Source organism: Vicia villosa, linkage group LG2 (genome assembly GCF_029867415.1).
Source record: "Vicia villosa cultivar HV-30 ecotype Madison, WI linkage group LG2, Vvil1.0, whole genome shotgun sequence".
NCBI lineage: Eukaryota > Viridiplantae > Streptophyta > Magnoliopsida > Fabales > Fabaceae > Vicia > Vicia villosa.
Window position 1 is genome coordinate 227,384,376 of NC_081181.1, and position 25,181 is coordinate 227,409,556.

Here is a 25,181-nt window from a genome sequence, read left to right on the forward strand (position 1 = left end):
ACTGGAGTCGTTCAATGCGTCGTGCTCTCACATCCAAGAATAAAATAACCTTCATCAATGGAACCCTCACCAAACCCTCTTTCGAAAACTCTAATTTTAAACTCTGGGATTGCGCAAATAGCATGGTACTCTCTTGGATCAACCGCATTTTTCCCTCAGATTGCTCAAAACACAATTTGCTTTGATTTTGCTCTTGATCTTCAGGAAGATATGCGTGAAAGATTCGCAAAAGGGAACCATTTCTGATTTTCCGACCTTCTTCGAGATCTTCATTCCATCAAACAAGGTGACAAAACCCTCTCTCTCAGTACTTTACTGAACACAAAACTCTATGGTACAAACTTGAAGATTTGCACCCTACCTCAACATGCTCTTTCCAAATCTCTTGTAGTTGTGATCTCGCTGAGGCCGACCGCAAATATAAGCACATGGAGTACGTTTCTTGCTTCCTTAAAGGATTGAATGATTCGTACACAAACATCCACACAAATATTGATCGTGGATCCCATTTCAAACATTAGTCGCGTCAATGGTATTTTAAACATAATTATGATATGGCAGAGTCGTGATTTTCTATTGGGTAACCGTGTAAGATAGCAAAGGTCGTGACGACCATAATGAAAATCGGTGATGGTCGGCACATTCTTTAGGATATATAAAGTTATGAATGGTACAATTAAAAAAATCCTTGCTACTATATACATCTCAAATAATTCAATAATACTTAAGAAACCCCACACTGATTCAAAAGTATCTTTTCGATGTACCATGATATTGTCAAAAAATTGTAATTGGGATCAGAAACAAACAAACTAGCAATGGAAGCAGTCACGAGGGCCAAAAAGGGATCTCGAACAACTCTTGAAAATTTTGAAACAAAAGTTACTAAACAATCACTCTCATGAATAGACTCACTCCCTTCACCAAATCATTAAAGTTATTCAAATCGCTACTAAAACTTAAAATCTCCTTAAAATAACTTTGTCAATTCATATGAGCAAGTTTAAAGAAAACAAACAAGTAATAACTTATGAGAGTCCCACCTTAAGAGCGACAATTTTGGAGAAATAAACAACTATGAGTCCATTATTGGCAGATTCATCTTGAGTCAAAATTATCATTTATCATAAACAAATTTACACGCTCTTTTTAGAGTATAGATTACTTAGAATCTAATTCAATAGTTTTTTTACACATGTAACATCCATTTAAGTAGGGGTGTACATGGGTTGGATCAACCCACAAAATTCGGTCAAACCTACCCACAAAAATCCATAAAAGTGGGTTAGGTCAGGTAATTGGGTGAATATGAGTTTAAAAATTAAAAAATCCATTAAAAAATTTGGATTAGGGGTAAAACCAAATCCAAATGCAAAAAACTCATTGACCCACTAATCAACCATGTATTTTTACAATTTTGATGAATAATAACTTAATTGCTGCAATTTTATTCTCTTCAACATTTACTATTTTAGTGAACTATGATTTTAACTAATTTTGATATTTCACTTTTTGGTTATTTTGTTGTTAATACAATTTTATGTCATGTAAGTTTAGTTTGTTGCTAGTATTTTATGATAATTTTTACTAGTTGATGTGCTAAGAAATAGTAAAAATGGATTATCTTATTTTTTTAAGATAAAAACTAGTAATAAACCCGTGCATACGCACGGGTTCTGCTCTGATACGCGCATTTGTTTACATAATACATTTATTTTAAATAGAACATTTAAAAAGAAAAAATATTTAGATCAATAATAAATTCTTTCCCTTATATCATTCTTGGATCATAAATATCATCTTTGTTATATAAAAATATGTAACAAAAATACATTTTTTCTCGTAATCAAATATTATTTATGTTTAGATATCATCTACAAAAATATTTGAATCAATAGTAAATTTTTGTATATCAAAATATTTAGATTAATAGTAGATTTTTTCGTATATAAAAAATTTTTGGATCATAAAAACCATTTTTCGTATATAAAAATATTTATATCAATAATAAATTTTGTCCGTATACAAATATTATTTTTGTTTAGATTTCATTTATAAAAATATTTGAATGAATAGTAAATTTTTGTATAAAAAATATTTAGATCAATAATAGATTTTTCCCCTCTACAATTTTTGAATCAAAATTTTTTGGATCATAAATATCACTTTTCATATATAAAAATATTTAGACCAACAATAGATTTTTCCCGTATTTAAATATTATTTATGTTTAGGTATCATTTACAAAAATATTTAAATCAATAGTAAATTTTCGTATATAAAAATATTTAAATTAATAATAGATTTTTTTCCGTATACCATTTTTGAATTAAATTTTTTGGATCATAAATACCATTTTTCATATAGAAAAATATTTAGATCAATAAAAGATTTTTTTCCGTATACAAATATTATTTATGTTTATGTATCGTTTACAAAAATATTTGGAATAATAATAAATTTTCGTGTATAAAAATATTTAGATAATAGTTTTTTTTTTCGTATACCATTTTTTTATTAAATTTTTTTGGATCATAAATACCATTTTTTATATAGAAAAATATTTAGATCAATTATAGAATTTTTTCCGTATACAAACATTATTTATGTTTAGGAAACGTTTACAAAAATATCTAGATAAATAGTAAATTTTCGTATATAAAAATATTTAGATCAATAATAGATTTTTTCCCGTATACCATTTTTGAATAAATTAGGATCATAAATACTATTTTTCGTATATAAAAATATTTAGATCAATAATAGATTTTTCCCGTATTTAAATATTATTTATGTTTAGGTATCATTTATAAAAATATTTGGATCAATAGTAAACTTTGTATATAAAAATATTTAAATCAATAATACATTTTTTCCCGTATACCATTTTTTAATTAAATTTTTTAAATCATAAATACCATTTTTCGTATATAAAAATATTTATATCAATAATAAATTTTTCCGTATACAAATATTATTTTTGTTTAGGTTTCATTTATAAAAATATTTGAATGAATAGTAAATTTTTGTATAAAAAATATTTAGATCAATAATAGATTTTTACCCGTATACAATTTTTGAATCAAAATTTTTTGGATCATAAATATCATTTTTCATATATAAAAATATTTAGATCAACAATATATTTTTCCAGTATTTAAATATTATTTATGTTTAGGTATCATTTACAAAAATATTTAAATCAATAGTAAATTTTCGTATATAAAAATATTTAAATTAATAATAGATTTTTTTCCGTATACCATTTTTGAATTGAAATTTTTGGATCATAAATAGCATTTTTCATATAGAAAAATATTTAGATCAATAAAAGATTTTTTTTCCGTATACAAATATTATTTATGTTTATGTATCGTTTACAAAAATATTTGGATTAATACTAAATTTTCGTGTATAAAAATATTTAGATCAATAATAGATATTTTTCTCGTATACCATTTTATAATTAAATTTTTTGGATCATAAATACCATTTTTTTTATAGAAAAATATTTAGATCAATTATAGAATTTTTCCCGTATACAAATATTATTTATGTTTAGGAAACATTTGCAAAAATATCTAGATCAATAGTAAATTTTCGTATATAAAAATATTTAGATCAATAATAGATTTTTTCCCGTATACTATTTTTGAATAAATTAGGATGATAAATACTATTTTTCGTATATAAAAATATTTAGATCAATAATAGATTTTTCCCGTATTTAAATATTATTTATGTTTAGGTATCATTTATAAAAATATCTGGATCAATAGTAAATTTTGTATATAAAAATATTTAAATCAATAATATATTTTTTTCCCGTATACCATTTTTTAATTAAATTTTTTGGATCATAAATACCATTTTTCATATAGAAAAATATTTAGATCAATAAAAGATTATTTCCCGTATACGAATATTATTTATGTTTAAGTATCATTTACAAAAATATTTGGATCAATAGTAAATTTCCGTATATAAAAATATTTAGATAAATAATAGATTTCTTTCCCGTATACCTTTTTGAATTAAATTTTTTGGATCAAAAATACCATTTTTTATATAGAAAAATATTTATATCAATTATAGATTTTTTTTCCCGTATACAAATATTATTTATGTTTAGGTAACGTTTACAAAAATATCTATTTCAATAGTAAATTTTTGTATATAAAAATATTTAGATCAATAATAAATTTTTTTTCCGTATATCATTTTTGGATAAAAAATTTGGATCATAAATATCATTTTTTGTATATGAAAATATTTAGATCAATAATAGATTTTTTCCGTATTTAAATATTATTTATGTTTAGGTATCATTTGCAAAAATGTATGGATCAATAGTAAATTTTCGTATATAAAAGTATTTAAATCAATAATAGATTTTTTCCCGTATACCATTTTTGAATTAAATTTTTGGATATAAATATCATTTTTCTTATAAAAAATAAGTGAAGTATAGAGAGATAAGGGTAGAAAACTAAAAAGGTGAAGAGAGAGAAAGAATGATTAAAGTAAGTTATAATATAGTTGAATAAAATATTAAGATTATAATGGTCAATTGTGTAGATAGACAAAAAAACCAACAATTTTAATAGGTGTATAAAAAGTAAGGATGGGTAGTTTTGTAAAAACCAGAACCACTAATTTTCTTATATTATAGATATTGAATATTTTTATGGATAAATATGATGACTCGTCATTTAGTCATTTAATATTAATAAAATAGAAAAAATTATTTGGGCAACCCACTACCCAACCTAATCAGACTTTCGTATATGGATTGGGTATTGGGTTTATTAGAGGTCAATGGTATTCAAACAAACTTTATTTCACCATTAGCACTTGTCATTAATTAGACACTATGTAACTTGTCATTAATTATTAACAATTGTTACTATGTAGCTTGACATTTGTTACTAAGCATTAACACTTGTTACTAAGTACCTTAACACTTGTACTTATGGTAGTGACATTTGTGATTATGTAAATTAGGTTAGGTGTGTTTCAATTAAGCTACCATTTCTGCATGTAAGCTAACACTTGTTATTTCCAATTCCTCTCCATTGCTCGTGTAACATCCCTGCATCTTCCTATTTTGCATGCATTTTTTTCTTTCATGAAATAGTTTATTACTTGAAATAGATTTTCCGTTCATGAAAAGTTTATTTGATCGTAGCTGAATAAGGTTAATGGTGAGAAAGGGCTCATTGATTTGGAAAAATTCAAGTTGGGGTAGATATTGAAATTGAAACCACTAATGCGGTAAATGAGTGAATATATTGTAATGTTGGATAATTGAAGAATATATTATAATGCTAGATTGGATGATGGAGGACTAGATTGTAATGATGTAACAGATGATAATGTTGAAACATGATTCAAGTGTTTTAAACATAACAAACTTTTTAATCAATGAATTATATCATATATATTTATGTGTTTTAAGTACTAACATTTTAACCTGTCAAAAAAAAAAAATACTAACATTTTAAGTCAGTAGGTTCAATCAAATATTCTTTCGTTAAGAATTTTTATTGAAGCAAAATTACACCTAAGAATATAAATGTGCGAAGCTGAGACTAGTCATTCGAGGATTCATATGTCTGAGGACCTAAATTCTTACTTGGTCACCAAATTACAAGATATCATCATTATTAAAGATGGTATGACATAAGGCTCTTGGAAAAGTTAAGAATATGTTAATCACAAGTAATCAATTAGTATTGATTAGGATTTAATTAGCCTTAATTGTAATTATGTTATTTTCTATTATGAACAACCAATTTGCATATAAATATAGAGCATGTATGATCATATTTGACACATAGAAATACAATTACAACATAAGTATCTAGAGTTGGTTGACTCATTGTTATCCGCTAAAAAAATACGTTTTTCCAGCCACAATCGACACTGCCGCCAATAGCGTCGCCGATCCCGATGACCTTCCAGCAAGATACATATACCGCCTCCTCCACATTGGCCAGTCCCCCAAAAGATCGCCTTCACACGCGCCATCACGTGTCGCCTATCTTGTCACACGTGGGTCTCATGCCCCACCCCTCCTGTCGCGCGTAACAGTACGTCCGACAACTGGTTTTGTCATTATTTCCATCCCCTGTGTCACCTTCCTGCCCTCATTCCAGATTTGTAATAAAATTTTCTTTTCCATCCATCAGCTCAAGTGGGAGACACTGATTCCTTCATGTTTACCAAAGTTCCGCTTATCCCGTGCGAGAAACCAACAAGACATCCAACTAGGACATATGGGTTGGTGTTGTCAAGATAATGGTTTCAAGGTCAAGGACTTGAAGATCACCTAACCACATAATCAGATGATATTCCTGTTGCCAAACGCGATAAGTGGAAACTAGCAGGTGCCTCTGTATGCACTGTATTATGGTTTTTCATAACAACTAATCTCTAAGCACAGTACCAAGTCTTTACCACTTGCTATTAGGTTTGGGAGAAGACAAAGAAAGTCTTCTCCAACGATATCCATTGTCTTTACAGTCTCATCCTCAAACTCAACTCTTTGAAATTGGAGAATAAGGAAATGCAAGCCTATATGAGTAAGCTTGATGCGTTGAAGGAAAATTTTATAATCCCAATGCCCTTTACAAAAAATGCAACAACTTATGTTGAACAACACAGTAAGTTTTTCATGATCATGGCACTTGTCGGGCTACCACTGGCCATAACTCGATTTCGTCCATAACCAGATTTTATCAAGATCCATTGTTCCTAACTATGAAGCAGTTAGTGAACAACTGTTGCACTTGGCTACGCCTCATGTTTTTGAACTGTAATGTACTACATCTCCCACTGAATCATCTACTCTTGCTTTTCACTACCATGGTCGTGGTAGACGAAACAGAGTACTCGGTGGTCAACGCCATGGTATTCATTGTAACTATTGCAATAATTACGGTCACATCGAAGTTGAATATCATACAAAGGTAAGAGAACAACAACGACAACCACTAGTTGCTTTTGTTGGTCAATCTACTATCACAAAAGATGTTAATATTATTTCCACTAATTATAATTAGTTCCTTCATTTCAAATCAACCCATCAACCATCATCATTTGTCGTTGTTGCTCAGTATGGTAATCATGTATATTTTGTCTTTACATCATCTCTTGGTCCTTGGTTTCTTGACTCTGGTACCTCTGATCATATGACTGGTAATAAATCTCTTCTATCTTACTTATCTTATTCTGATTATTTTCCTTCTATCACTGTGGAAGATGGCTCTAAAATCAAAGTTCAAAGCCTTGGTCAGGCACGTCAACTTCCAAACTTGTCTTTAGACTTTGTCCTTTATATTTATGGTTGTCCTTTTAATCTAATATTTGTTAACAAGTTCACTCGTACTCTTGATTTTTTTTAGTCCTTTTTAATGATAATTTTGTTTCTATCCAGGATCGGCGTACATGACGGACGATTGGAGCAAGGATAGAGTTCAGAGGATTATATCATTTATCTCCACCAATGGCATGTGCTTCTATTGCTTCTCATGATCTTACACATCAACTTTTAGTTCACCACATCCTTAATAAATTGTGTCTTTTAGTTCCTAATTTTTTTAAGCTTTCGGAATTTGAGTGTCAGTCGTGTCAATTAGGCAAACATATGTGTCACACCTATTGTCAACGAGTAAATAAAAGTGTTGCATCACCTTTCTCTTTAGTTCACTCTCATATTTGGGGTCCTAGTTGTGTCAAGTCAACTTTAGGATATAATTATTTTGTAACTTTCATCGATGATTTCTCACGATGTACTTGGGTATTTCTGATGAAAAATCGTTCTGATGTTTTTCATATATTCCAAGAATTTTATGTCAAAATCAAAAACCAGTTTGACACTTCCATTAAAGTTTTACGCACTGATAATGCTCATGAATATATGTCATCCTAGTTTCAATATTTTTTAACATCACAGTAGATTATTCATCAATCATCGTGTGCTCACACACCACAACAAAACAATGTCACTGAACGGAAGAATCGTCATTTAGTTGAAACCACACAAACTCTTTTACTTCACCACATTGTCCATTCTCGTTTTTAGGGTGATGTTATCCTCAAAGCCTGTCACCTTATCAACTAAATTCCTTCATCGGTCGTTCAAGATCAGATTACATACTCTATCTTGAATCCACATTATGATCTTTAGCTCGTTCGTTTTTACATATTTGGTTGCACATGCTTTCTTCATGACCTCAGTTCAGGTAACGACAAACTTTCTACCAAATCTCTCAAATGTATTTTCCTAGTCCACTCACGTATACAAAACGTTTATCATTGTTTTTGTCTCCAACTTCAACGATATATTGTTTCCTCCAATGTCATATTCTTTGAAACTTCCACATTCTTCTTTGCCTCTGTGTCACCTGACATAAATTATACTTCAGATGTTCAAGATATCCCTTCAATCGTCCTCACACTCATTACAGTCCCTACACCTCCATTGCAAATCTACCAAGGATGGGCACCCCGTCCATCGGAGGTAAGAGACGATATTGATCCACCAGCAGGATCTTCTGCTCCAACTGCTTTTCTAGTTGCATCACCTGAACTTGACGTTCCAATAACATTACGAAAAGGTATTTGTTCTCATCATCTTAATCCTAAATATGCTTGTGTTTTAAGTTATGATTGTCTCTCTATTTCATATGTCTCTTGTGTTTCTGCTTTGAATTGTGTGTATATTCCTAAGTCTAAAGGTGAAGTTATGATAGATCCCAATTGGCGTCAGACAATGGTGGAAGAAATGGGTGTATTGCATTAAAATAACACTTGGGACATTGTACTTTACCTCTAGACAAAACTATAGTGGGGTGTCAATGGGTTTATATAGTGAAAGTTGGACCAGATGGTCAAATCGATCGTTTCAAAGCCCATTTTATAGACAAAGGATACACACAAATATTTTGTTAGACGCTAGGCTTGAGGATCTAGAGGGGGGGTGAATAGATGCCTCAGAATTTTTCGGAATTATTTCAAACTTAGGCGAAAGTGTATCGGGATCAACTTGCGTCTATTCCGAACCTCTATTGAAAGAATCGGATATGTGATAAAACCACAAAATAGTTAAGGATTATTGATGAATAGATCGCTTAGAGAATCAAATAGTTACACTAATGTAAATCGATTAAACTACTCGCTTGATTAACTTGTTTGCAATGACTTGATAATAGTTGAAGCAATCTATCAAACACTTGGTGATAATAACCAAATTGATTATGATTCAATGTATGGTGACTTGTGATGTTTGTGTTAGGTTTTAACACACAAGTTTAACACTTGAACCTTTGATCAATTTGCAATTATAACCAGAATAAAGCGAAATGTAAACGAAAAGATAAAAGCGATAACAACACGATATTTGTTCAGGCAATTCGTCGATCGTCCTCGCTACGACTACATCTGCCCCCAATTCCAAACGGGAATTGGGATGTCTTTCGTTATTATTGAAAACAGTTTATACAAATAAGATAACAAAGCGATAAACGATAAACCAATTATGTTGATCCTTTGAATCTTCTTCCCCCTTAATATTGAGCCAGATCAAGGTCTTCCAAGAGCCTCACTTTGATCCCTTTTCTGCAGTGTCTTGAATTGCTTGAACCCTTGTTCTTCAATCTTCACACTCAGGTGGATCCTTGATGAAACCTCTTGATAAAAACCCCCAAAATTCACCAATCTTGGAGGACAAAACCCGCAGATTTTATTCACCAAAAACCTCACAAATCTTCACCCACTAGGAATCTTCAATTCCGTTCCATGGACGTTATCGATCTTGATCGCAAACCCTCAACACAAAAATGATTGTGTGTAGTTGTGTTGGAGTTGAGAAGAAGATCGAAGATGAGAAGCCTTTGTGTCTCTTTCAGTTGTTGGTGTTGATTCTCAATAATTGACAGCAAACAATATATATGGGAGATGGTATGTTGATGCAGAGCAAACATTCAATTTGGCAGTTTTTGAGAAGATAGGTTGACCTACTTTATTGATTAGGTCGACCTAACAGAAGCATATTTAATCAAGTTGTAATTGTTGCCAGTTAGGTTGACCTGTTGAAGGTTTAGGTCGACCTAAAGTCAGTTGTTGCCAGTTAGGTCGACCTAAAGTCAGTTGAAATACGTTCTTGGGACTTTTCTTCAGTTTAGGTCGACCTAGGAATGTGGGTAGGTCGACCTAACAGTGACATGTGTAAATCTCTTCAGTTTAGGTCGACCTAGGAAGGTGAGTGAGTCGACCTAACAGTGGCATGTTTGAATCTTCTTTGTTTGCCTTAATTTGAGTCGACCAAATGATGCACTGGGTTGGCCTAGTTGATGCAAGACCATATATTGAGTAATTTGAGCTTTATAGGTTGACCTTGACACAGGGTAGGTCGACCTACATTGTCTTGGATAGCCAATGCTTGATTTTCCTTGAGTCATTCACTTGTGCTTTTGTTGTTTGTTCACTTATGATGTTTGCCATGAATCGAAAACTCCTTGGTGAGTATAGGCTTGTACTTACATATTTGGTCTTGAATATGGTGACACTTTTTCTCCGATGGCCAAGATTAGTTCAGTTCGCCTCTTTCTTGCAATGGTTGTCATTCAACATTGGCCACTTCATCAATTGTACATTAAAAATGCTTTTTTTCACGGAGAATTAGAGGAGAAAGTTTATATGGATCAGCCTCCAGATTTTATTGTTCGTAGCAGCTCTAGAGTTGTTTGTTGGCTTCGTCGCTCTCTTTATAGGCTGAAATAGTCTCCATGTGCTTGGTTTGGTCACTTATGCTTTGTCTTGATACAGTTTGGTATGACTAGATGTAAAGCAGATCACTCTATTTTCTCCCTTCTTTCCTCCACTGGTCGGCGCATCTTTCTTGTGGTCTATATTGATGACATTGTTATCCCTAGAAATGATACAGAGGGTATCCAGCATCTCAAAACTCATATCTTCAAAAATAATTTAGACAAAAGACTTGTGTCCACTCAGATACTTCTTAGGCACTGAAGTTTCTCAATCCTCATCAAGCATTACAATCAAACAACGCATGTATACATTAAACATCCTCGGTGAAAATGGTATGCTTGATTGTCATCCTATTGATACTCCTATAGATCCCAATGTTAAGCTTATTTCGAGTCAGGGGGAGCCATTAAAAGACTCGGGAAGATATCGACGTCTTATGGGTAGACTTAATCATTTTATAGTCACCAGATCAGATATTACATTGCGAGTCAATTTTTGAACGTACATTGTTATAGTCATTGGGATGCAGTTATTCGAATTCTTAAATAAGGGTGATGATAGGAAGAGGACTATTATATGAATATAATGGTGATGCTAAAATCAATTGTTATTCAACTGCTGACTAGGCGGGATCACTGTCGGCTAGGAAATATGATCTCATGGAGAAGAAAGAAGCAAAATACAGTTGCATTTTCAAGTGCTAAGTGTTATGGCAACACCTTCAAAGGAGCTTGCATGACTTAAAAATTTGCTCTCAGAGCTTAGGTTAGGAGACCTTCAGGCCACAAAACTCATATGTAACAATCAAGCAGCACTTCACATTACATCTAATCTTATTTTCCATAAATTGACCAAACACATAAAAATAAAAATAGACTGTCATTATATAAGAAACAAGATACTGTCAAGAAAAATAACTACTAAGTTCATCAAGAAAAATGTATTCCCTAAAATAATAATTCTAATACATTTATTATCTTAACATTAAGAAAAATAAATGTATAGTAAAATCATTTTAAAAAATAAAAAAATAAATTTAATAGGCCCCAGACAATGCCAAGGTGGATGTGGGGCGATTACTAACGTCTCCTGTCCCATATAATTAAAAACTGGTTTTTTGTTACACTCACTCCCAATTAAATCATTTTTTTCTCGTTAGATTCGGGACCGTAGTGGTAGAGTCCAGTCGGGAGATTTTTTTTTTCCCATGCCTAGATAAAGGTGAATTAGAAAACATTATTTTTTTATTAATTATTATTATAAAATTATTTTTTACTTTAACTAATTAACATGTCAACTTTTGCATTGTTGACACCATGGTTGTCCTGTAAGTGCCACATATCAATTATAAAAAATTCATATGTGCAAAAGTAGATGCGTTCAAAAATTTCAAGAATTGTGAAAGAGATGGACTAAAGCCGAATTTTAAAATAGAAAAAGTAAAAGGATAAAACCATCAAAAAATAAGTAACCAAATGTGCATTTACACCGAAAAAGGAAATTAGATATCTCCACATGCTTATATCCCCTAAGCTTGCTGTGAATTTAAAATCCTCAAAGTTTTAGGTATTTTCCCAGCTGACTATGAATCTAATCTCCAGGGTTATGATTTTCATTATATAGCACATAATGGAATATTATTCATACTATAAACACACCAATTGCCAAAACAGCAAAAAGATGAAGAACATGGAACAACGTCTTGTCAACAGAAGCAACCCTGGAGAAGGATAATTATTTTCTTTATCAACCATCCAAGTTTACAATCCAATAAAATATATATTTAGAAAACATGGCCAAGAAAAAAAACTATCTAAAATTTAAACAGGCACCCATCTCTAGTTCAACTTTTCTACATTCACAAAGGCACGAATATATTGAGGTAATAGCCCCAAAAGAATGTGCTGTAAACTCTAGTAAATTGTAACCGACCCTAAGGATATACTGTTATACCGCGGGTAAAATGACAAAACTCAGAGCACTACAAAACCACAACACCAGGAAACAGAAACAACCAGTCCGCAGAATCCATTAATGGCTTGTTGAGGAAACCTGCATTTGATATATCAAAAGAAAATTAAACCATTTTGCAACCCATCCAAAAACATGCAATGCAGATATGCAGATGAACACCAACACAGACCTAGTCTTCAATTAATAAACAATTAATTAACACTATCAAATAGTTCATCTGCATAAGATAATAAAAACACATGATACTAAAAAAAACTTATTTGGTTACACATATACTAATGACCTCAATTTGCATTTTATTAGCAAAATTGTCCAAATAATTTGACGATTGATTTTCAAATGCAATATGGAAAGATTAGCCAAACCTCATATAAATATCCCAGAAGCTGGAACCGACTGTCTTGATGGGACCTAGTGATGTGGTGCAAGCACTGTCAACAAAGAAGAATACTTTAGGACTAATAACTAATAAAATCAAAACTAAAAGGAAACATGTTTATTGAGGAGGCGTTCATAATTGGAGTCAACAATTTGGTAAAGGTACAAAACAATTTTTTTCAAATGTGCATTCAAAAAAGCCCAATATCTACAACCATTGTATCTAAAGAAGTTACAAGAAACCTTTTGTATTAAATGTATCCAAGATTTGATGTTAATAAAATAGAGTTGGGTGGTGCAACGATTAATAAAACTGGACAAATTCCCAAGCCCAAATAGTCTAAATTCATGGAGAAAACAGAGTTATGAGATTTAGTCAATTAGTCATTATCGACAGTGGACACTGTTTGAAAATTTCCTTCCTCATTCGCAAACATAAAGCCTAATAGCAGTAAACATCCAATATACAAAATTGAAAGCAATTAGAATTGTTAGGACTCAGTTGGTATTAGTAGTTAAAGCAAAAACAGGTAGTGGTCAAATGGGAGTTAGAAATGGCACTTCAGAATCAATTAATCACCAGAGACAAAATTTTGATTTTCACACCACCCCAACCAATTGCTTTTAGGCTGACGGGGCTCCTTCATTATTCGTACCCCACTCTTCGTCAGCCTCGCTGCCGTTTACAAGTACTGCACCATCTGTTGATTCGGCATCCACTACAACTGCCTCTTCTTGGCTTCCTTCCTCTCCATTTTGTTCCTCAGTGTAGTGTTCTTCCGTAAAGTGCTCCTCATTTTGTTCAGTCAACTGCAACATAGGACATCAAAATAAACTAACAGTTAAATACCACAGACAAACAACTTACTGTGGCTATGATCTGTGCAGCATAAAAATAAAATACAATATTATGTTGTCAATTAGAATTTCTTGCAACCTATTTTTGTGATGTTTCCCTATATTTAGTATACCTCATGATTAGAGTCTCCATTCTCAAGAGGCTCCTCCTCTTCAATCTGCATGTTTCTGAAAGCTTCAACAAGGGTAACATGTGGTTTATCAGCATGGTTGATGTACTGGTCTGCTGGAGGGTAAACATTCCTAAGAAAGATCAAAATTATTGTAAGTAAACATTACATAGAGATGTTCAGCATACACAACACAAATACAAACTGTCAAAGCTGCAAGATACATGGAAGAAAAAAGGTGTTTTCCACACTGACAATGTTTCTGCAGCTTTAGACTCAACAGCAAGTGCAACTTGCCAGTCTTCAAACAGATTTGGATATTCCTCAGGATCAGCCAATGATTCAGCCGCTTTTGGATTAACCTGCACTCAAATATACTCTAGTTAATCTACAACCATTTAGCAACGTGATAAGACTAACCAAAAAAAGCAATTGAATAAGGATAGAGGTTCCTAGCCACAATATCTGGTCAGGATTATTTTAAAAAAAAAACTGCAGAGGATCTCAGGTCTTGACAACAATTTATTTTATGATAAAATGATGGAACCAAATATAATAAAATGTGTACTTGTCTATTTTATAATTAAATATTGAAACCAAATATAATAAAGCTTGTATCTATTCCTGAATTTTCAACCGGAGGCATGAGATTTTTTGGAACTGTAAAGGGGTGTTGTTTTAAGTTATGTTTGTTAATTTGTTCTCAGGAATAATTCTCTTTGGAGTATAATGCTGGGAATCTTATTCTTGGGTTTTATTTTTTTAATAGTGTTCTGCTAACATATTTAACATTCCCAGGAATTAATTTGTAAGAGTGAGGTATAGAGGAAGTTACACATATATTTCAATCTGAGCTCATGTGAATCTCTTTTTACCAACCCTATCTTTTTTTACCAACCCTCCCTTGAGAATTAAATCATGGGAATGTCAAAGTCGTTTCTTTCCTAGAAATATTTTATACACAAGAAAAAAAATTCACAACATAGTAACAAACATTGAAATACATATTTTCCACCTAATAAGCCTGGGAATGTATTAAAAAAACTTGAAACTTTTACATAAAAAAAGATGACATGATAAAGGAGTTGGATTCCCACAATAGCATGCACTCACAAAAATCAGGAAGTCTCATCATAAGCAAATACCATTACCATGCATCTGAACCAGACATTACCTTATTGAGATCCTTTCTCCAAATTGCCACTATCTCTGGGACCTTACTTGGGAGATAAGATCGAGCCATTAAAGCTGCCTCTGGAATTCGATTGCTGCAAAAAGCACAATTCAGCTATATATATAATTGCAGTCTGACCAATCCCCCCACCCTTCCAGTAATATCAGAATTCTAGAAAATTACCTTTCTACCAATAGTTGAAGGCAGTCTTCAAGTTTACCCAACATAAATAAGCAAAGGAAAGCAACATTGTTCTTCCCTTGCTCCTTAGCCTGTGTTGCAAGTCTTGAAATTCCTTCAGCATCTCCGAAAGAAGAATATAGCAGTAACAACCCACTCAAATCCATTGCATGATTCAAACATTCCTCAGCCATTTGTAACTGCAAAATGGAAAATACAGTAAGCTACAGCTGGACAAGAGAAATATCCAACAAGAATCATTGTTAAGTATCACCAGACCAGTTTACAGAATTACTAGTAATTTTGACAAATAAAACATTTAACATCTTACTTATACACAAGAATCAGAATCTAACAATGCAACAAAACAGATCTTAATTTGACCCTAACTAAATCTTGGTTGTCTTTTGCATCTCAAGATCTTCAATAAGAATTATATCCATCATGTGCACAGTGCACATGATCATGTTCAGCAGTACATCTTAGAGTCCAACATGCTTCTGACCAAAACTTCTAACATGCAACAAAATAAATCTTAATTTGGCCATAACTAAATCTTTGAAGTATTTTTCATCTTAAAAGCCCCCGAAAGGTATATCCATCATGGGCACAGTGCACTTGATCAGGCACTCACTTCACTTCAATATATTAGGACATGGACATTTAGGAAAGAAATCAAGCTAAAATGTTGGATAAATTACCAAATTTAAAGATTTAAATCATATAAAGAAAAACACCTTGCCACTAGACATAGCTAACTCTCCCAACTGCTTCCATTTAGATTCACTCTGCACCTCTACTGCAATGTCCTGCAAGGAAAGAGAACATATATTATCTATGATATAAAAGACAAACCAAACTCAAAGAATAGATACCCAAGTTAACAACTTTTACTGGTGAAGCAATATCTCCCTAGAGTCATTACATGAACATACCTTTGCAACTTCTAATCTTCCTAGCTGTATTGCTAGATCAAATCTGTAGTCAGGGTCTGTAGCTACTTCAAGAGCATCCTCTATCATCCCCCGTGATTCCAGGAATCGAGCAACACTACCATAAAATCAAGGATTTCAATTAGGATGCGGATAACATATGGCCAAACTGCAGATCTAAAACTAAACTCGGAAGTTTGAATAAACACTAGATGGCCAACAGAACAAAATTCTAAATCAAAGCAACAGGAAAATCTATGTGCAATAGTTATTTGTACAAGATTATGCATTGCTATTATATAACATTACAAGTAAATATATATGACGGACAAGCAAGAAGACTGTACAAAGTTCAGAGTAAATGTAATAACTGTCCATAAAATATTAAGTGTCAAAAGATTTTTTTGGTCAGCCACAAAAAATTAACTTCCATTTCCCAGCAGGTTGAAATATCATAACCACACTAGCTTGGAATGGACAAAAAAATAGAGGGAAATGGCATATACTAATTACATGAAAATAATCTAGATATTGAGAACGAAAAGCATTTTCTCAACATAATAATCATATTTCTGCATGATGAAAAGAAATTAATTATTACTGTATAATATAATACAAGATAATTGTACCTGTTATGATGCTCTTTAGGAATTGATGGTAGAACTTCATTGGCCCTTTCCAAATCACCACGCATCACAAGTGTTTTGTACTCAATCAAGCTCAAAAGAAGGGTGTATCCCACAACACTGAGAGAAATAAACAATAAAAAGAATAAATAGTTAAGATTTGTGCAACAGGATACTTTATTTAATTGAAACAAACTGTCCACTTACTTAAATTCTTTGTCAATCAAAAACACCCGACTTTGGTTTGCAAGATATCCCAACAAGTACATAGGGCGGTCCAAATGGAACATTGTAGTTACCTAAATCCATAATGTTACAACAATAGGTTTCATGCTCCAGTATTTTAATAAAAAGTATGCATTTTTCCATGAAAGGAACGCAAGTTAATACCTCTCCACCAACACAGTAGTTAAGTCTCCAAGAGGAATTGTTGTAGATAAAGCAATCCCCAACCCAGATACCGGTCCTTACACGTTCATTCATTTCATGAAGGAGCTCAAAAGCATCTTCAACACCTTCCTCGTCTACAGGTTTTCCACTATCTATATGTGATGCAACAACATCACGCTGCACCAATGGAAATCAAAGTGATTAAAGTGCTCATCGGTAAAGATCAATCAAATATCTACTCAGAAAAAGCAAAGCCAAAAATATAAAAAAGGATTAGGTTCTTAAGAATCCTCACATTGTACTTCAGGATGTAGAATGATGTATCACTAGCAATTGTTACTAGATCACCACTATCAGCCCAGTAGAGGTTCTGACACATTCACAATAAAATCAAACACTGAAAAAGAAGACAGAGAAAAGTAGAACTAGATGTCACTTAATCAAAGCACTTACTTTCACATTGACATCAATGCGGTAAATCAATCTGCATTCAGTCCAATCATAAAAGCAGATGAAATCATTTGAACATATTGCCAGTAAAGTGCCGCCAAATATTCGTTCAGCTGAAAATGTTGGTCGGACACTCTTCTTTTCCTGAAATATTATTTAAACTCCTATTAAATCATTCCTAGAGCATTTTTTTCCATTAGAAGAGCTATAACTATCAGAATGCAATTTTTGTGCACTTTCCAGAGTTAGAACCAAGTCAGGCAATAAAGAAAAATAAAATGCAAAGATGTATTGCTATTTGCTTGGGAGCATATTTGTCAATTGTTTCTACTGACAGTGATTGCCTTAAAGAAAGTTAACAGCTAAGCTCACATGTTTTATTTCCATTAGAAGAGCATTTTTTTCCATTAGAAGAGCTATAACTATCAGAATGCAATATTTTTGTGCACTTTCCAGAGTTAGAACCAAGTCAGGCAATAAAGAAAAATAAAATGCGAAGATGTATTGCTATTTGCTTGGGAGCATATTTGTCAATTGTTTCTACTGACAGTGATTGCCTTAAAGAAAGTTAACAGCTAAGCTCACATGTTTTATTTCAAGCTCCTTGTCATAAACAGTATCATCATATATGAACCAACAAATAGATCAGTAAGTTGAAAGAATAACTCTGACTATAATATAATCACTATTGCTATAGGAGTGGGATATCAGTCCAGGAGCCGATCTATACAACTTTAAAAAGAGAACAGGAATAGAAAAAGAATGACTGAGATCCATCAACACTTTCAGAGGACTGCTTCCTCCCTACCCAAGGACCCAGATTTCCTTAGTCAATGACTGAATCCACTAGGATCCTCCTCTCCCCTGTATCAATGATAGAGATTCATCAACACTTTCAGAGGACTGCTTCCTCCTTATCCAAAGGCCCGGATTTCCTTAGTCAATGACTGAATCCACTAGGACCCTCCTCTCCGCTGTATCAATGATAGAGATTCATCAACACTTTTAAGGGTCTGCTTCCTCTCTACCCAAAGGCCCGGATCTCCTTACTCAATGACTGAATACACTAGGATCCTCCTCTTTATTGTATCATTGCACCCCCGTGTTAGATATCCCTTCCCACACCCCTTGCCATAATAACAAGATTTTTACGTCCTAACTCCCCCTTCTTCCCTTTGCCTCTCATCCAGTGTTGTCGATGGCGGTTCATGGCGGAGAGTCAAAATCCCACCATACCGGTCGCTTTGCGGCGCCGTTATTGCGAATTATGGCAGAAAAACCCATAATAGCGGCTGATATTTACCATTGCGGCGAGCCCAAAACCGCCGTGTATATCCGCCATAGCGGCCATGGCAGGGAAATTTGATAACACTGCTCTCATCCCCTCCTAACTTTTATTCTTCTCATGACTTCATAGGGGCAAATTTATTGGTTTTCATCACCATTTACATTAAACCTAATACAACATAAAAAAATAAACAAAGTTCATCAAAGGTTCAAACCTGAAAACTTTTGCTGAAAATTTTAATTTTTGATGTACTTTCTCTGACAGCATACTCTCCATCAGAGGACCAAGCAAACTCTAGCGCTGAACCAAATGACCTGTTTCTCCATGCCAAGGCAGTGTATATAATATACTCACCATCTCCACATACAACAACGAACCTTCCATTAGGATTGTGCCTTAAATTCTGCATAAATTAGCTCAACAGTCAACCACCCACACTTGAAACAACAAATACTGCTGAAAATTGGAACCAGCAATAAGGGCTATAACTATTATTTTAAACCCGCTTCGCTGAATATAGATTGGAGATTAGTCATATTACACAAACTTTGTTCCAAATTACCAACAAATTTGGGTACTTCACGTAGTTTATTCTAACAAATATCAAAGTCATACAAGATACAGAGGTTCCTGCAACGGCAATTAACTGCTGAATCTCAATGTAGATTAACATTACATAATAAAATCTATAACCAGGTCATATACTGCATATAACAAAGTCATGATAAATATGCAAAATGTCTGATTTGACAAATAATGTACATATACCACTTTCCTAAAATCTGTCAAGGGTTGTAAAATGAAAGCATAAATGATAAGAATAGAGAATCCGTGCAAAAGAGCGATGCATAATATTGAGGAGGATATTAACTCACTTGTGGGTAAAGATCACAAGTGCCCAGCTCCTTAACAGCCAAAGGCAACCTTTCTCCATCAGCAACCTAAAATGCATAGTACATGCATGTGTCACTTAAAAAAGAGCTTTACACTTTTTGCCCATACATAACAAGAGGTATAAATGAGCCTATACCTCCAAATCTGCTCCTATGCTCTTTATATTGACTGTCTGAATTTCATTATGCTTAGCCCAAATAATTTTTCCACTGTTGTCCATGCTAGCTACAGGTACTTCTCGACCAAGTTTGACCATAATCGTTCCTTCATCATATCCAATCACAACCCTGCATGAAAGATGCATGGATAATTAATGTAATGAGGGAGGAGTGAACATGAGAACACTTCATTATTCAGGCACTCTTTGACATTACTTCCAAGTAAAAATTATTCAAGTGCCTAAAATATGAGATTAAGAAATTACATGCAGAAATTCTATACAAAAATACTCACCGGCGTGAACTCTTCAAGTATGCAATAGCCCAAACTCTTTCAAGACCATAGTTCAGTGTATTCTCGAGCCTGCACACAGATTGAAAAACCGACAAACATTGAAATGGGTGAGTTAGTTATTCATGAATTCAGAAAGAGACAGACAATATATAGTAGAGCTCATTCTCAAATTTAGTGCAATCTCAACTTTAAACAAAAATCTAGGCATTACGGTCACCAAAATAAACCTTTCATGTAACAATAGAAACTAGTACAAAAAAAGAAACATGAAGAAGCAACACATCAACCAAAACATCATAAAGTTAGCCTCATTTTAAAAAGTCAAGAGTCAACTCCGGGAAAATAATTCAATTTCATGCAACAGATGATGATAATGGTAGGGTAAAAAAGAGGAAAATGCGAAATAGAATAAACATAAAGCTCATAACTCAGTAATCTGAGCATCTCAAATTACCTATAAGTTGTTGAGTGCCATATGCGCACTGTACCATCCTCAGAACCAGTAATGATTATAGGAAGTTCGGGATGAAAGCATACAGCAGAAACATTGTGTGTGTGACCATCTAGGGTCTGGACACAACTTTTGGTCTGATAATCCCATACCTGCTCAATAGGTTCTACAGATGTTATCGATATACATAAAATGTATCATGAGCTATTGTTTATTGTGAGAAATAATAACTTAGAACCGTTAGACCATAATCAGTGCACAAGATTAAAAACAAAAATAAAAACTTTTCGTGACCATATCTTAACTGGCTCCACTGTATGCTACCTCTGTATCCTCCCCTTCCCATGCCACCCTATGCTACCTCTGTGCATCCTCCCCTTCCCATGCCAACTCCAAATTTCTCTGAACAAGAGCTTTTCTTGGTTCCCCAACTGGATTGTGAATTTATGCATGCTACTCCGTATTCACATCATAAAAAAAATCCCTTTTGTATTATTTTTGCGTAAACAGATTTCATTTTTTATTCGATTGCCAAATTCTCAGAGCTATCCTCTTTTGCCGTTGAAGTTTCCAGGAGCCTTAGTGTGCGCCTTTTCTTTGGAATTACATTTCTTCTTTTGATTTTTAATATATCCATAGGTGAAAGGCTTTGACTGGGTTCTGTTATGCCTCACTGCTATGATTTTTGTTTCAAATGAAGTGAACCAAAACCAGTTACTCGGTATTAGTTTAACTGTTTATTAAATCTGGAATAGTCTTAGTTTGAGAAGGCACTAATTTTTTTTGAGTAACTTTGAAAGAAAAAATGGCGATTTAAAAGATGGGTATTTTTGCTGCAGACTACTATTTATTTATTCTAATATGCCAATGGACTTCTACAACTTTAGTCGCAGAAGGCGGCTGGGTTTCCTTTCCAATTAGATTACTTGGAAGCTTAGTTTTTTCACAAAGTTAAATAGAGACTTCGCATCCGTGAGTGCATATTTTTTCACTACATAAGTATCTAGCGGAATATGTAAGGAGAAGAAGATCCTTGTGTTAAAGTCGGCAGAACGAATATTAAGTGGAGGTAGCATTGGTCACATGACCCATGGAATTGAGTTTTTTTTAATCTTGACCACTGATTGTAATCCAACAGTTCTGCTTTCTGATGAAAACATGTGAAACAAAAAAAAAAGTGAAAACAAATATTTAAGCAAAACCTTTGCTGTATGATCGTCGGAACCGGTGATTAGATAAGGTTTATCACCGCCTGTAAAGTAATCAACGCAATTCACTCCTTTCTGGTGAGCATCCAATGTAAAATTAGGATCAGGAGAGCCAAGATTCCAAATCTGAAAAAGAAGATAACAGGTGCAACATGCATTATACTGTGAGTATGGGCATAGAAATATTTAAAAGAAGGAAACAACTGGCAACGATCACAGATATACCTTTATAGTACGATCAAGAGACGCACTGGCAAAGGTGTTTGTGTCTTTAGGATTAAATGTCACTTGCATAACATAATGAGAATGTCCTTCGAATATCTGGGTACAAATCCAGCCTTTTTCCCAATCCCAAAGCTTTATGAGCATGTCATCAGATGATGACAGAACATAAGGAAGGGTGGGATGAACTGCCACACACCTAATGTAATCTGTATGTGCTTCAAATACTTTGACTTTATCCATTGTGTTGTAATTATATACACGAATAAACATATCATCAGCTCCAGCAACAACCCACTGTTTGCGTGCAACAAACTTGGCTGATCTAACTGCAAAATCATGTGGGAAAAAAGCCCCAGTGGTCCTCAGAGTAAGAATATATGAGTAAAAGTATGTCGTCTAGCAAATGCATCAAGTGTTTTCAATCAAAATGCTTCAAGGATTCAAGAGGAAGACATGCAAACGGACAGATAAAAAAAGATTCATATACCTGGTAACTCAGTAACCTCAAAGGATTTAGCCATGGTCTGAAATAGCATAAAAATATTAGAACTGACTGATTACACAAGCAAATCTCCATAGAAAATAATAATGCCTCATTTCGCAAAGTAGAATTGTGAAAAGAATTTAAAATAAAAAACAGGAGAGTCGCAAGCTATCATCTCTTAATATCAATCTACATATTAAAATACATTACTAATTTACGATCCCAATACACAGACTCGGGCTGTAAATTTATCAAAAGTGAGATTGTTTACTAGAATTTCTTTGGAAACTCAAAGGACATTGGTCATTTTGCGTCAACTATGTGTATGAATTGATAAAACAACTCCAACTATCATCTACTTTGAATATAAAAATAATAATTTTAGCAATGCTTAATATTAATAACCCTTTATGCAACACGACTGCAGAAGTATTTGGATTCATATTGTAGGTTCAATCAATCATATAGCTACTTGAAATTTGCAGGAAACCATGAATAAAAAGGTCCCTCCAATCGTGAATCAGCAGCTCATTATATTTAGGCACCGTGCAAAAGGTGGCTTGTTTGAATATCAATCAACAAACACCCGTGTCTGACTTGAATGCCAATCTATGGTATACCCCGTTTCATTTCTCAATTCAGTGAATTTCATTTGTAAGTTGTAACAGCATACAACATCTCAGTTTATGAAACAATCAATCACATGCATACCTGAGATTGGTAGTTCCAGATACAGACGGTTCCAGAGTATAAACTTGCCAGAATCCTGCATTAACAAAAAAGGTAATTCAAATAATTAAAATAAAAATAAAAACTTCAATAGTAGCATCATATAACAAACAACGACAAAGTGGCGTCGGCTACATGGATCAAGATCAAGTTTCGTCATAATGTTCTATCTAAGACCATGCTTCTATCCAAATCGTTAATCTCAATATTTTTTTTAAAAAACTTCTCTCAAGATCATATAACAAACACCGCTAAAAAACTATTAGTGACTAAATCTCAATAAACCATCCTAGTGGAATCCATGATTGAGACATATCTAATGATGAAAAAAATTACAGATATTCCTAATTTTAAAATTAGTCAGGGATCATCATAAATTAATTTCAGAAACTAAACAACGCGGCAAAAGGTGAAGCATTACCATGGTTCTGTTGGATGTAGATCCACACATTTCACTCTTTCCGACCTCTGTGCAAGCTTTCGCTGATCAAAGATTAAGCAAACACATTAGCTTAATCCATATTAACCTCGGTTTTGCGAAATCCAACGCAGCAAAATAAACAACAAATCAAAATTGAAAGCAAACATACCTTGATTTCGAGTCTGAGAGGCTACAAACACAATGCAAGCAACAAACAAAAACCAAAACGAGTCAGTTACACGGTTTGACACTAGATCCCATAGAAATTCAAATCGTAAGAGCTAGCTAAGCAAATCAATAACCTCGCATTTGAAGTTAGCGATACAAAAACGATTGAAATCAGAAAATCGAACAGAATTGGATCAGATCTAAGGTTGTTAAGAATGCGGAATCGATTGAGAATGAACAACAGATCGAGATAGAAGGTTACCATGATTGAATATTGGAGATTGAACTAGCCTCTGCCGTGATCAATCGTCGGAGATCAGAACGCGAATTATTCGTCGACGAGCTCAGTGAGGAAGAGAATGGCGAGACAAATGTTTTTGTATATTGTGGGAGATCACAGTGTAAATACAATGGGGATGAAAATATTGCAGTTAGTGTGAGATTACGGAAATGCCACTGGATCTATAATTCGGTGGGATATGGATTGTACGGAGATCTGTGAATGTTATGGATCTAACGGATGTTATATAGGATGTATACTGTTGATTACGTATGGGAAAGTAGAAAATGGTTTCTTTGGTCCTAAGTAAGTAGTATTACAAAATAAAAATATTCTCATTTAAGTAAATGATTTTATAATCATTTTTAATAATTATTTTTTAAAATTTTGAATTTTAAAAAAAATAATATATAAAAAAAATTGTGCTTCTTAAGTTAATTTTATTGTATAAATGTGATGCAAAAATAAGATTATTAACGGCACAAGAAGTTACTGATTGATTATTAACGGGACAAGAAGTTACTGATCAAAATATTTTTTAAGGTACACGGGGATGTGAAGTTATTGCTCAAATTAATATTTGTACACGGAAATATGAAGTTATTGATCAAAATATTGATTATTAACGGGACATGAAGCTACTGATCAATTTTTTTATTAATTATATATTCAATTATTATAATTTTACGGGTAACCAGATATTTTTCTATTAAAAAATATACATCTAAAACAAAT

At 33.1% G+C, this 25,181-nt stretch overlaps 1 protein-coding gene across 2 annotated transcripts; it reads right to left on the reverse strand.

Annotated features, from left to right (window-relative positions):
* Positions 1-12,494: 12,494 nt before the first annotated feature.
* On the reverse strand, positions 12,495-24,581 carry LOC131654116 (coatomer subunit beta'-2-like). Of its 2 annotated transcripts, none has more exons than XR_009299225.1 (26): positions 24,429-24,580; positions 24,168-24,188; positions 23,999-24,060; positions 23,560-23,614; positions 22,852-22,888; positions 22,365-22,690; positions 22,134-22,265; positions 20,935-21,083; positions 20,481-20,549; positions 20,164-20,314; positions 20,009-20,074; positions 19,348-19,536; positions 17,849-17,989; positions 17,691-17,765; positions 17,396-17,572; positions 17,213-17,304; positions 17,009-17,125; positions 16,383-16,497; positions 16,185-16,256; positions 15,451-15,647; positions 15,268-15,361; positions 14,349-14,455; positions 14,097-14,226; positions 13,706-13,935; positions 13,113-13,178; positions 12,495-12,825 (listed from the first exon to the last, which is right to left on the reverse strand). XR_009299225.1 is itself a non-coding variant. In XM_058924538.1 (26 exons), the coding sequence occupies exons 1-25, from the start codon at positions 24,429-24,431 to the stop codon at positions 13,159-13,161; spliced, it is 2,751 nt and encodes a 916-aa protein (XP_058780521.1). In that variant the 5' UTR covers positions 24,432-24,581; the 3' UTR covers positions 12,495-12,825; positions 13,113-13,158. The 2 variants fall into 2 exon arrangements, 1 of the variants encoding a protein (XP_058780521.1); XM_058924538.1 differs by having other exon boundaries at positions 13,782-13,935; positions 24,429-24,581.
* Positions 24,582-25,181: the final 600 nt, after the last annotated feature.